Consider the following 14,098-nt stretch of genomic DNA (forward strand, 5'->3'; position numbering starts at 1 on the left):
AGTGGCAGCAGGCTGGAAGTAAGCATTAAGGGTGAAAGACTGGAGGAAGTGGATAGTTTTAGATACTTGGGTGCGAATGTGGCAGGAAAGGGAGGAGTGGAGGTGGAGTGTAGATTGAGAGAAGCGAGTAAATGCCTTGGTGGATTGAAAAGTGTAATGAGAAATAGACATCTGCGAATGGATGCTAAGAGTAGGTTGTATGAAGGAGTGATTGTGCCAACAGCACTGTATGAGGCAGAAACATGGAACATGGGACATGAGAGAGGAAAGAAGGAATTTGAATGTGTTTGAGATTAAATGTCTGAGAAGTATGATAGGGGTTACTAGGCTAGATAGAGTGAGAAATGAGGAGGTGAGGAGGAGAACAGGGGTGGAAAGGGAGCTGGGAGATCGGGTTGATGAAAGAGTATTAGGATGGTTTGGACACATGGAAAGAATGAGTGAAGAAAGAGGCGGAGGTAGTGAATATGAGGGGGCATCGTGGGATGGGATGGATGGATGGGGTGAAAGGGGCAATACAAAAGAGAGGAATGTCTGTGGAGGAAGGATGGGTGAGGACAGAAGATAGGGGTGAATGGAGAGGGTTTGTGTATAGATGATGCTGTGATGCATGAGGGGGAGTGGGTGGGGGATGGGGGGGGTGAGGAAGTATGTATGAGAAAAAATTTGACGCAGCCCGAAGGGATTTCTCCCCGTCTTCTCCTTTTCTGCATGGGTGGACGGAGAGGGGGGTCGCCGAATTTATGAAGTGGCCTTGCTCTGGATGTGCTGTGTCTTGCGACACTGCTTCTGACCCAGGGCAGTGGACAGGATGCAGGGATGACCCATCATCCAGGAGGTGCCAAGATAAGAGGGAGGGAGGAGGGTGGAGGGGAGTGGAATATATAGGAAATGGAATGGGTGGGAGTGGTTTCTATGCCTTTTTCTTGCTACTCCCCATATATGGGGAAAAAGCCTTGGGTATATGTATGTATGTAAGACAAAAGAAGGTATGAAAACATATGAAGGATAATGATACCCAAAAAGTATGTATGATACATATATATTTCAGTATCATAGATGTTCAGCTGTAACACTCGACCTTGTACCGTACTTGTATCACTAAGGTTTATATTCTCTATATTTACTGTTTCCTTTCAAGAAATTTGCCTAAACTTCTTTTATAAAGTATTTTCATTTTTTTTATTTTGTACTTGCAAAACTTTATATGTAAAAAAAATCTTACATTATATCTTTTTTATTATTAGGTTTGTATATCTTTCACAAAGGTTATTTTTCAACTTTTGTTATAAAGTACAGTATTTTTGTTTTTGAAATGTACTTATCACTTATTTGTAAAGATATATATTATGCCAAAGCTCTTACGTTATAGAATATTTTTTTTTACTGAATTTTCTTCAATATCCTTTCTAAAATGTCTCTACTTCAGTTATAAAGTATTAATGAAGAGGTCAAACATAGGAAAGCCACACTATAACATATACAGTATCTTTATTCTTTGAAATAAACCAGTTATAATGATTACAAGTCTACTCAAGATTGGAGCGTATGTGTGTTGTATACGCTTTATCAAATATGTAGGCCATAATCAGTTAATTAAATGAAGAGGAGTCGGAGTTGGTGGTGCCAAAAATAGAGGAGTCGAAGGTTTTGTGTTCTGACTCCACAGCCCTGATGGAATGAGTGGGAGTAGTTTCTGTGCCTTTGTTTTTTGGCTACTATCTGTGTAAGGGCGAAGAAAGCCTTTGGTCTATGTGTATATATATATATATATATATATATATATATATATATATATATATATATATATATACACACACACACACAAACATGTATACATACATACATATACAGTATACAGAAGGAACAGTGTCATTGTTCATTAGCACTGATTATGGTATCTGTATCAATATACCTCAATATTTTCTTGTTCAGATTTTTTACCAGATGTACTCCCATATCTAGTGTATATCAGTCACATTTCTAGGACTTATTTTGAATTGTTTTGTATTTATGAAATTTGATTTTGTGGTCATCAGCCAGAAGTACTAGTTGTCTATGAAATGAGCTCTAGGTTAGGAAAGTATATGTTTGTACTGTAGCTAAGACGAAGATAATTTTTTGTATTGTTTAGTAAAAGTAGTAATTCATAAATCTTTTCATTTTATTTCAGGAAAAAACCTGTACAACAATGAACATGTTGCTATTAAGTTGGTAAGTACCGGTAATACAGATTTTGTTTTTTTTTTCATAATTTTATGTTTTAGTTATGATTCATGACTTAAATTTGAACTTTGGATGAATATAGCTGCTGTCAGGGAAGTTAATCACATTCCTAGTGTAAGCATAGGTTTAATAAGGAATTTATCTTTGATATTATAGTTGGTAGAGAATGCAGTAGTGTAGGTGTATATTTTTAGATGCATATAACCTTCAGGAGCTTGTGGGTAATGTTACCATGGGATAATGAAATTTTCTTGTGTAAATGCTCTCAGATTCTTATTTTGGTTGGTGTATGTTGTTATTGGTGACAGGAATATCAAAAAGGATCCACACCTAATTTGTAACAGTTCACAATGATGATTTACATATACTGGACCTGGTGCAAGGAACCTAGAAAATAGCTGAGGATGACTAATATGAACAATATTTGTTAGGGGGAGTAGCTAGTACTCATAGCAAGAGAAAATGTAATCATTGGGAAATCCAGACCTTACTGGATGGGGGATGTCTGCAATTTTTTACCTATCTTTATACCAATAGGCTTCTTCCCCCTGATTGACATAATTGTATTTGCCTACTATACAGAAAAAAGGGGGCAAAAGGGCCATTGGGAAAGAGGGGAATGTCTGTTGAGGAAGGACAGGAGAGTACAGAAGATAAGGGTGGAGAATGGTTGTGTATGGATGATGCTGTGATGCATGAGGGAGCAGGTGGGGGATGGGGGGGTGAGGGAATATGTGTGAATGATATTTTGATGCAACCCAAAGGGATTTCTCCCCGTCTTCTCCATTTTGCATGAAGGGACAGAGGGGGTGTCTACCTTGTTGTGGGTGTGCTGTGTCTTGTGACACTGCTTTTGACCCAGGGCAGTGGGTTAGATGCAGGGATGACCTGTCGTCCAGGAGGAGCCAAGATAAGAGGGAAGGAAGGGGGTGGATGGAAATGGAGTATGCGGGAATGGAATGGATTGGAGTGGATTTTATGTCTTTTTTTGGGGGGGGGGGGGCTACCTCCCTTGTAAAGGGGAAAAAACCTTTGGTATATGTATGTATCTGTGTGGGAAGCTGTATTTCTTCATTTCCTGAAGACAAATATCTAGTCTTTCTCAGTTTGTTCTCATGACCTCTTTAAAGACCTTCCATCCCTAATCAGGAGATCTCTTCTGTCATTGTAGTCTATCTCCTTTAGCAACCTGAATACTGTAATCAAGTCATATCTTTCTCTTCAGTCTTTCACTGTTGGCAGATCCAGTGCTGTTTAGTAACTCCTGATAGAGCTTATTTGACAGTTTGCTTACTGCCATATCTCTCTCTCTCTCTCTCTCTCTCTCTCTCTCTCTCTCTCTCTCTCTCTCTCTCTCTCTCTCTCTCTCTCTCTCTCTCTCTCTCTCTCTCTCTCTCTCTCTCTCTCTCTCTCTCTCTCTCTCTCTCTCTCTCTCTCTCTCTCTCTCTCTCTCTCTCTCTCTCTCCTCTCTCTCTCTCTCTCTCTCTCTCCTCTCTCTCTCTCTCTCTCCTTCCTCTCTCTCTCTCTCTCTCTCTCCTTCCTCTCTCTCTCTCTCTCTCTCTCTCCTTCCTCTCTCTCTCTCTCTCTCTCTCCTTCCTCTCTCTCTCTCTCTCTCTCCTTCCTCTCTCTCTCTCTCTCTCTCTCCTTCCTCTCTCTCTCTCTCCTTCCTCTCTCTCTCTCTCCTTCCTCTCTCTCTCTCTCCTTCCTCTCTCTCTCCTTCCTCTCTCTCTCTCTCTCTCTCTCTCTCTCTCTCTCTCTCTCTCTCTCTCTCTCTCTCTCTCTCTCTCTCTCTCTCTCTCTCTCTCTCCCCCCCCCCCCACCTACCTACCTCCCTACCTACCTCCCTCCCTACCTACCTCCCTCCCTACCTACCTACCTCCCTCCCTACCTACCTCCCTACCTCCCTCCCTCCTTCCTTCCTCTCTCTCTCTCTCTCTCTCTCTCTCTCTATTTGTGTCTGTGTCTGTCTCTCTCTCTTCTTCTGTCTCTCTCTCTCTCTCTCTCTCTCTCTCTCTCTCTCTCTCTCTCTCTCTCTCTCTCTATATGTCTCTGTCTCTATATATCTATCCATATAGTGAAAAGCCACCATATGTTCTGCCATAGTTCATACACCCACACTCTCTATCTATCTATTTATCCATGTAGTGAAAAGCCACCTTATGTTTTGCCATAGTTCATAGTCTCCCACAATCTTACTGGTATGTCTCTCCAGTGATAGATTGTCTTGTATCAATACTCCCAAATCTTTCTCCTATTTTGCTTGTGCAATGGATTTGCATCCCAAGGAATAGTGCAAAGATAGCCTTATAGAGCTATTGCCCAGTTCCAATACATTGCATTTTTCATGTTGAAATTCTATTTTCTATTTTTGGCTCCATGCAAATGGAGCTTCAATTTTATTGCAGCAGCTGGCAGGCCTCCTTGTGTTTCACTTTTCTTATGAACTTTGTATCATCTGGATAGCTTGTAGCTTCCAATATGTCATTAACATAGATATATTGTAGGTGCTGGCAGCTTTTGGAACTTTGCTTGTCATTGCTCTTTATCTTGACATTTTATACTGTACTATTGTCCTCGATTTCTCATGTACCTTCCCTTAAGAGAAATAATATTCATCCATTCAATTATTCCCCGATATACTCCAGCTTCCAACAGGAATGTGAGGTACTGTATCGAAAGCCTTCTTAAGATTGAGGTACACACAGTCCACCCAGCCCTCCCTCTTATGCAGGATGTCAATCACTCTTGAGTAAAAGGTCAATAGGTTTGACACACACAACAGTCTAGTTCTTAAGCCAAATTGATTTTCTTTTCGAAATGTTCATCTCTTGAAGATATTTGACCCATCAATCTTTCACAAATGTTTCACATAATTTCACTACTGTATTGGTTAGTGATAATGGCCTGTGATTCAGTGGTGTTATTCTTGTGGCATTATTCCGTCTTTCAGTGAACTTGTTATGAGTATCTAGTTTGAGATCCCACCTAGTCCTAAATCTATTCACATGTCCAATGATCCAAAAAGATTGAACACTTCCTTCACTTGTACTTTTACATATTTTAAACCCAAATTATTGCTTGCCTTGTCTTCCTCTAAAAAAAAATATTTTCATTTGTGAAGACAGATTGGAAAATTTTATTTAGCCTCTCACTCTTGATGATCACATTCACCTTGCCACCATCATCGCTCAGTGATTGCCATGAGTAGATCAGTCACCCTTGGCCTTTGTGGTGGACAAATGTGCTTTGCTCTTCTCTGTTACTTGCATGTTTTTTCTCTCTTACCCCTTTATGATATTGTGTTCATCATGAGTAGCAGGCTTGTGAAAGTACTTTAGGAAGGACCAACTGGCAAGTATTGTTGCCCTGGTAAAATGAAGAAAATCTAATAAATTCAAGCATCACAGGCATTCAACTGCATTCTGTGCAGAGGTGGACAAAGCATTGCTTTAACACTGGCAGTGCCAATCCAGAGCTCCAAAGAAAAAGTCCAGGAGGAGTTTGTAAGACTACACCTAGGACCTTGAAGGTCCTGCAATGCCAAATTGATAGAAGCTCACATTTCTGCTAAAAAAATTAAAATACAAGAACCCTAAACTGCTAGCCAAGGTGTCTCCGAGAAGTGTTCCACATCACCTCCGTGTCAACCTTGGGTAGGAGTACAGCACATCTCAAAAAAATCCAATTATCATAGCCAGGCAAAAGAAGAATCAAGTACCGTAGGATGGGGTAATCGGGCCATCACTGGGGAGTAAATGGGCCATATAAAAGTTATTCACTTTTTTAATTGAAATTTGTTTTAAAATATTTCACTTTTACCCTGAATAAATACCTACCTCCATTTTACCAGAATTTTATTTACCAGTTAATATATGAATAACTTGTATATGGCCCATTTACCCCAGTGATGGCCTGATTACCCCATCCTATGGTATGTTTTTACCAGAAATACTTTGCCTGTGATCAGGGCAAGTGGAAGAAAGTGTTATGGTCTGACCAGCCCAACTTTACCCTCACTAGCAACCAAGGAGTGAAAATAAGGATATGCAGTGGTCTAAGATCCCTCTTTCCCCAGGTATAGAGGGGACTGTAAAACGCCCTGACTTGCCATGGCCTTGGTAGACCATCTCGAGGACTACTTTGACATATATCAGCATTAGAAGTTCTAGGGGAAAGAAGATAGTGGTGAAATTGCAGTGGAGTATAAATTATTTGATAGCAAAGACGTGTAGGAAAGAAAAAAATATGGGGAGTCCAGAGAGCGCACTCAACAAATGGAGGAGTAGACCGTCTGCCGACAGAAACGTTGTACTTTCGGAGTGCTTACGAGCTGTGGCTGTTTGTCAGAGAAGACTGCCACGTGAGCGCAAATAGTAATTAGGTCTTAAAATGCAGGACTCCGATGAAGGAAGCTCTGCTCTTTATTGTTCAGGGTAACCGCACAGGCCGTAGGCGGCGGCGGATGACGTGTGCGAGAAGCTCCCCCTCCCCCTCCCCTCCCCACCTTCCCTCCTGTGTAGGCACGTGCACGGAGCCTCCGTGCGGCCGTGCCCCTGAGACCATAGTACCTCTTGCTCAAGGAGCAAGCTCCTTCTCCTCCTCCTCCTCCTCCTCCTCCGTCCGTCTTGGGAATCAATATCTGCCGTAGCAAGGAAAGGAAGGAAGGAAGGAGGGAAGGAAGGGAGTCTTTGTGTCTGTTGGTCTGTCGGAGACCTTGTCCTTTCTTGTCCTTCCTTGTCCTTTCCTGTCCTTTACTGCCGTTCTGGTTTTGTTGGCCTTCCTCTTCGCCCCATTCCTTACCTCTCGCCAATGGAAATTGAGCACACGTGTGCATAACCCCCGATATATATATATATATATATATATATATATATATATATATATATATATATATATATATATATATATATATATATATATATAATATTTGTCATGGCGTCCATTTCTGTCTGGTCACGGAGAACGGTCATATATCCCACCAGGAAGTTGTTGACGAGTTTACCTCCCCTGTTCCCACCCCCACCCCCACCCCTTCCTCCTTCCCTCTTCCCTCCCTTCCCTCTTCTTTCCCTACCCTACCCTACCCTCTTCCTCGATGTCCTTCATATTCCTCCGTCCTCGCGCTTCTTTCTCGCCTTTCTCCTGTCCTTACTTGTACCCTCTCCCCCGTTTGGTGTTTGATGGCCATCCACTCTTTCTCTCCTTTCTCATTCTCTTACGCCTCCACCTCCACTCCTCTCCTCCCCGTCCCCGTCCCCCACTCCTACTCCACATCTTCTCCTCCTCTTCCCCCCTTTTGTTTCTCCACTTCGTCTTCCCCTCCACTTTTCCTGAAACCCTCGGACCACATCTGCCCCTCCTCCACCCTTTTCCTTCCCTCCGCATCCTGCTCGCCCTCCCTCCCTCCCTCCCCACCCACCCCCTTCTATAGATCCTTCCCTCATCTTACCTCCCTCCCTTTCCTCCTCCCCCCTCTCCCCCTCCCTCCGTTCCGCTACCCCCTTATACCATCACGTGACCTACTTTCCTCCTCCTCTCCTCTCCGTCCTCCCTCCTCCTTCGAGTCAATATTTTAGGGACTTTACTGACATTTTAATGGAGCAGAGTCACGCATCATTATTTTGATTGGACACTAATCTCCACTCGAAGAAGAAGAAGAAGAAGAAGATGAAGAAGACGAATGCTGATCACTTTTTAACATTTACAGTTCCTCCTGTGATCAGCCCTCCCTCCTTCCCTCTTTCCTTCCTTCCTTATTTTAGGTCTCTCCTTTACCATCTCTGTGACGTCAACGCCTCGATGCGATATTGTTCCCAAAAATAGAAGCGCTGGTTATCAGGAGAAAAAATCTCCCCTCCTCCTCCTCTTCCTCCTCCTCATTTCCCCCTCTCCCTCCGCCCTTCCACTTCCCCCCTCCTTTCTCCTTGCATCTCCTTCCTTTTCGTCTCCTCTCCGCCCATCTCCTCCATTTCCCTTCCTTTCTCTGTCTACCCATTCACTTCCCTCTCATCCCCTCCCTGCCCCCCTCCCCCGTACCCCCTCCCATTTTCTTTCGGCCCTCTTCCTATCCACGCTCCTACCCTTCGTCTCCTTCCCAGTCCCGTCCCTTATTCTCTCCTATCTTTTCCTCATTTTCCCTTCACTATCCTTTCCTCTTCTCCCGTCCCCTCTCTTCTCCTCCCCTCCCCTCACCTCACCTCATTTAACCTCCAGTCCCCTCCGCTCCTCTTTTTACCTCCCTCTTCACCTCACCTCACCTCACGTCACCTTCACTCCCCTCTGCACCTCCCCACTCCCTTCTGCACCTCTCCACTCCCTTCTGCACCTCCCTTCCCCTCCCTCGCCTCCTCTCCCCACTCCCCCTTGCCCTCCTTTCTCACCTGTCCTGTTCTCTTTCCCTTCTACACCCGGCCCTCCCTGGACCCCTCCCTCCTGGCTGTTGGGTCTGTCCGTCTTGACGTGCCTTCGATTAGCACTGTTGGGCCCACATTCGTGTCGCCCCGTCCCCCCCCTCCCTCCCTCCTTCGGCGCCCCGCGAGCGCGTCCCCCCCACCCACCCATCCATCCTCTCCCGTCCCATTCCAATTTCCGACATTTTTCTTTTCTTGTGTCCTTCATCATTATCCCTCTCTGTGTTGTGCACCCGGCTCGCCTTCGCAACTTTCGATTTTCATTCACTGTAAACCCCCCCCCCATCGTTCATCTTCCAACTTATCTCCTCCTCCTCTCCCTCTCCCTCCTCCTCCTCCTCCTCCTCCTCCTCCTCCTCCTCCTCCTCCTCTCCCTCGTTCCGCTGCCTTCCTTGTCCAGCTGTTGTAATTCACCCTTCTCTTCCACCACCCACTACCCAGTTATTTTATGGTTTATCTCTCACCTCCCTCCCATTCCCGTTGTAGTATACATGCGTATATGTGTGTGTGTGTATATATATATATGTATATATATATATATATGTATATATATATATATATGTATATATATATATATACATATATATATATATATATACATATACATATACATATATATACATATACATATATATATACACACACATATATATATATATACCCATACATACATACATACATACATACATACATACATATCGTGGTCTTCCCAGCTTCGTTTCCTTCTGCAGCTTCACCCCGGACTTCTCTCTCTCCCGGCCGCCCCTCCCCCGACATACCGGACACAGTACTGCACGTACCGGGGTGTCCCGGTAAGGGAAGCTGAGGTGACTCACTGTTGTTCGGGGTTGGGGGGCAGGTGGACTTGCCCCTCCCTCCTTCCTTCCTTCCGGGAAGGTGGTGTCCTTTATACACCATTATGGTTAATCCATTTTATTCCGGACCCCTGTTCAAGTCCTTTAGTACGATGGTGCTACCCCCCTCCCCCCTCCCCCCTCAGGTCACCGTGCCCCAGCCTGGGCTGTTGAACTCGACGAGAGGGCCTGCTGGGAAGTGATGCATGCACGGGCTTTGTCCTATTTTTCTAGTAACAAGATCTTAGGTGGTGCTGGAATGCTTAGACCTGACAAAAGGGGGGGGGGGTCGGGAAACGCTGCCCTAGATTGTATTGTATATTAAGGATCAACGACGGGTACCTGTAGGTGATGGCCTGGCGGGACGGACGTCAGAGAGGATGGTCTCCCTGTGGCCCGTCTTCCAAGACCGATAAAACCACCATCCTCACCTGGAGGTGCATCCGTGAGGGGCTGGCATTCGGTCTAATGACTGCCCCTAACGACGAGCCTTGACAACCGGCGACTGCTCTCTTCCATCCACCTGAAAGTGGTGACGTGTCAGCTGCACCACGCTCGTACAACACAGACAAAAATTCCAACGTTTCTACCCAGAGTGATCTAATGGCCATCTTAAGGATTGTTGCCGGCCACAGCGGGGGCTGCCGTTTTCCAGTCAACAGATTTGGATAGGCAAAGTGCATTGTTATTAATGTCATTATTATTATTGTTATTATTATTATTATTATTATTATTATTATTATTATTATTATTATTACTGTAGCTTGTGGAAGATGAATGTAACTCTGGAGGGGGAGGGGGGTGCGTCACGTGACTGTAGTGGAGGCACTGACTGACCCCGCGTGAGGTCATCGACAATAAGGTCAACTGCGTCATTACTTTGAGCAGAGGAGTGAAGTTGGAGGTGCGAAAGGAGGAATGACCTTAGATAAACGGGAAGGCGATTTGGTGTAATGCGCCCCCCCCCCCTCCAGCACATCCACCATCCACTCCACTGGACTCCCTTTCTCGGTGCCAGACAGATTGCCCCGCAGGAGAGAGGCGTTGTAAAACTACGTTTCATAACCAACTACTCGTAAGTCTCTCTCTCGTTCTCTCTCTCTCTCTCTCTCTCTCTCTCTCTCTCTCTCTCTCTCTCTCTCTCTCTCTCTCTCTCTCTCTCTCTCTCTCTCTCTCTCTCTCTCTCTCTCTCTCTCTCTCTCTCTCTCTCTCTTCCCTCCCTCCCTCCCTCCCTCCCTCCCTCCCGCGGGGTTGCTTTCGGATCCGGTCAGCACTCTCTGGGACGCCAGAGACGCGCGGCTGCTCCATCCGTGATTGACTGCTGGCACGTCAGTCAGTAGATGACACGCCAGAGACTGCGTACGGGCGTGGAGGGAAGGAGGGAGGGCGGGCGGATCTGAGGCCGAGGACCTCGCAGGGCAGGAGGAAGTGGTCAGGTCGAAGCCCGGGGAGTTTCTTGGAGCACGGGCATGCGCTCGCGCACACACACACACACAGACACAGACACATACATACACACACACACGTATTCGGTTGGTAGAGTTCCCGGCTGGCAGTACGGCGGTCCGGGTTCGGATCCCGCCCAGGACTGAAATATTTTCAGTATCGCTGCGCTACGAGTCGTCACTCCAACTCTTGTGGGCGGGGAGTTGTGTGTGTGTGCGTGTAAGATCACAACATTACCCATAGATCGGTCATATATGAGCTCCGAGCTCTCTTCCGGGAGGGAAATAGCTGTCGATTACGAGTCCAACACGTGATCCAAGACCATGGTGGTGAAACACACACACACACACACACACACACACACACACACACACACACACACACACACACATACACACTAATGGGATTTTTTGATCGATGAAAGCACGGGAGACGGGATCCCTCGAGCATAGCTCGTCCTGTATATTAATCAAGGAGGCACACGCGCACGCACGCTCCAGTTGTTTTGGTTGTTGTCCTTGCATGATGGGGGAACGGATAGATAGATGGGCGGTGAATGGCCTGGCGCCGGGCGCGGCGGCATCTCCTCATCTCCTCGCTGCTGTTGTTTGGCATCAGGTGTATTTATTCGTAAGCGCATGAGTCACGGCTCCAGAAACAACACTCTTTCAAAAATAGGTAAGGTAGATGTTATCACCCCGTCGTCCCACTCGAACGTGCTTCTCCCCCCCCCCTCCCCGCGCTCTCTCCCCCCCCCCACTCCCAGATCTTCCTTCTCCCTCACGTGCCATGTCACTTGCCATAAAGACGCCCTTCGTTCCTCTTTTATGACCCACCTTCCCACACTTCATTTTTTTTTTTTTTTTTTTTCCTCTTTTGATTTCAGTTCTCTCACTTTCTCCTCTGCTCTTTTCCCTTCCCCTTTCCTTCCCAGTTCCCTTCCACCATTCCCTTTCTTTCCTCTTTTCCCTCTCCCTTCTTCCCTTTCCCCTTCTTCCCTTCATCCCTTCCCTTCTTCCCTTCTCTTCTCCCTTCCCTTCCCTTCCTCCCTTCCCTTCTTCCCTTCTCTTCCCCCTTCCCTTCTTCCCTTCTCTTCCCCCTTCCCTTCCCTTCCTCCCTTCTCTTTCCCCTTCCCTTCCCCCCTTCCCATCATCGCTTCCCATCCTTTGCTCCTTGTCCCCTTTCCCTCACTCTCTCTTCCCCCTTCCCTCCTCTTCCTCCTTTCACCCTTTCCCTCCCCCCTTTCCTCATTTCCCTGGGCCATTTTCACCCGCCCTCTCTTCGTTCCCCTCGCGACCACCCTCCCTCCCTCCCCTCCGCTTTCCAGTTTTTCCTGGAACAAGACACATCATGCCACCCCCCCCCCTTCCTCCTCCTCCAACCCTCAGCCTCACCCCTTTCCAGTTGTACTTCTCCCCTGGATCGATCGTCTTTGCTTCCAGCCTGCCTGCCTGCTTGCCTGCCTTCGTATTCATTTCCTAGACCATCATACTTTCCCTCTTCATGAGACGACAGGCTCTCCTTCTTCCCTTGATATCCTCCATCTTTTTCTTCCATTTCTTTCTTTATTTCGTTTTCATTTCACTTTCTTTTTACTGTAACATTTGATCATTTCCTTCACCTTTTCTCCCTCCTCGTTTTCCCTTTCCACTTTCTCCCTACCCCCTTCTCTTCCTCCTTCCCTTCCCGTCCCCCTCCCCTCTTGTCACTTCCCTCTTCGTCCCTCCCTCATAGCCTCTTTGATTCAACCCCCCCTCCCCCCTACTTCCGAACCCGTTCCATCCGCCTTCCCTCTTCGCTTATTCGCCCATCTTTCTCGATACAACCCTCCAGTAGTTTCCTATTTGCCCCGCCCGCACCTCCTGTAAATCACGTCCTCATTTTTTTTCGTCTTTCATTTTTTCCTTCACTCGTCATTATTTTCCTCGCCACATATTACGATACCTCCCTTTTTCAATTTTATTTTCGCGCGCGCGCTCACTTCTTTTCCTTCCCTTGTCTTCGTCGCCGTCGTCGTTGTCGTCATCGTCGTCGTCGTCATCGTCGTCGTCGTCGTCATCGTCATCGTCGTCGTCTTCCGTCTCCATGCCTCCCCTTTTTTCTTCTCCCTCCATTCCTCGGACTTTTGTGCTCTTGTATTTGATTTATCCCCTCCGTCCTCTTCATTCTCTCGTCCCAGTTCATTCCTCCCCTCCCCTCTCTCTTTTGTTTCTCCCCTCGCTGCCGCTCTTTCTTGCGTTTCTCCATCACTTCCCCTCACTACCAGTTCTCTTACCCTCCTATAGTGTAACCTCTCTTCCCTTTTCTCCTTATCCTTGCCTCCCCTCTTCCTCATCCACATTTCCCTCCAGGTTTGCCTCTACTCACATTTGCTCTCTGGATGCTGACTGTACTCCGCAACCCACCTCACCCTTTCCCCTTCGCCTTCTGTTATTGCGTCGTTCACCTTTTCTTATTCGTTTTCACTTTATTTCACAGCATCACTTTTCACCTCTCTTATTCGTTTCATTTCTCTTGATGGTGTTTATTCTCTCCTTCCTACTCAGGCATCCATCTCCTCCTGCGTTCTTCACTTGGCCGCCATTCTCCCCTCTTCGTCCCTTCCCGCTTTCTCGTCCTTTTACCCTTTATCCCTTCTCTTGTCCGCCATTTCCCTCCACCTCTCCTGCCTGCCTCGCCTATTCCCTCTTTGTCCTCCCCTTTTCTCGTTTGGTGGTACTTTAACCTCCTCATCACGGTGGCGTCCTCCCCCCCCCCCCATCTTACAGCCGAACAAGATGGATTGGCGTTGCCCAGAACGAGATTTGTTAAGGATGTGACGTCACCCGTTTTTATGGTTTGATTAAGAGTGGCCCTCGCCGCATCGGTGGCGTCGTCGTCGTCGTCTCAACTTAATGAATTGGTCAGGCGTCATCCAGAACATTTCTGCAAGGAAAGGACGAAGCATCGCAGCATCGAAGAGATGAAGTGGTGTAGGGGAAATATCTCTCTCTCACTTGGGGATTCTCTCTCGGTCACTGGAGTGAGTTTCCATAAAACAACGACGTTCTCGTCAGGGTTGCAAAGATTGTCAGGACTGCATGGCCGCAGTCCTTCAAACCAACACACCGACTGACCGACCAACCGACCAGGCAGCCGACTCCAGTGACCGAGAAAAGGCCC

At 46.6% G+C, this 14,098-nt stretch overlaps 1 protein-coding gene across 4 annotated transcripts in view; it reads left to right on the forward strand.

The window, feature by feature from the left end:
- The window catches only part of gish (casein kinase I gish), a 156,739-nt gene that overhangs the window by 26,270 nt on the left and 116,371 nt on the right, over positions 1-14,098 (forward strand). For all 4 annotated transcript variants that reach the window (XM_076175652.1, XM_076175654.1, XM_076175653.1 and 1 more), the window contains exon 2: positions 2,174-2,214. In XM_076175652.1, the coding sequence (XP_076031767.1) occupies positions 2,174-2,214 (41 nt within the window). The remainder of the gene's footprint in view (positions 1-2,173; positions 2,215-14,098) is intronic.

The sequence above is a fragment of the Oratosquilla oratoria genome, chromosome 37 (assembly GCF_046742065.1).
Source record: "Oratosquilla oratoria isolate Oo_2021 chromosome 37, ASM4674206v1, whole genome shotgun sequence".
NCBI lineage: Eukaryota > Metazoa > Arthropoda > Malacostraca > Stomatopoda > Squillidae > Oratosquilla > Oratosquilla oratoria.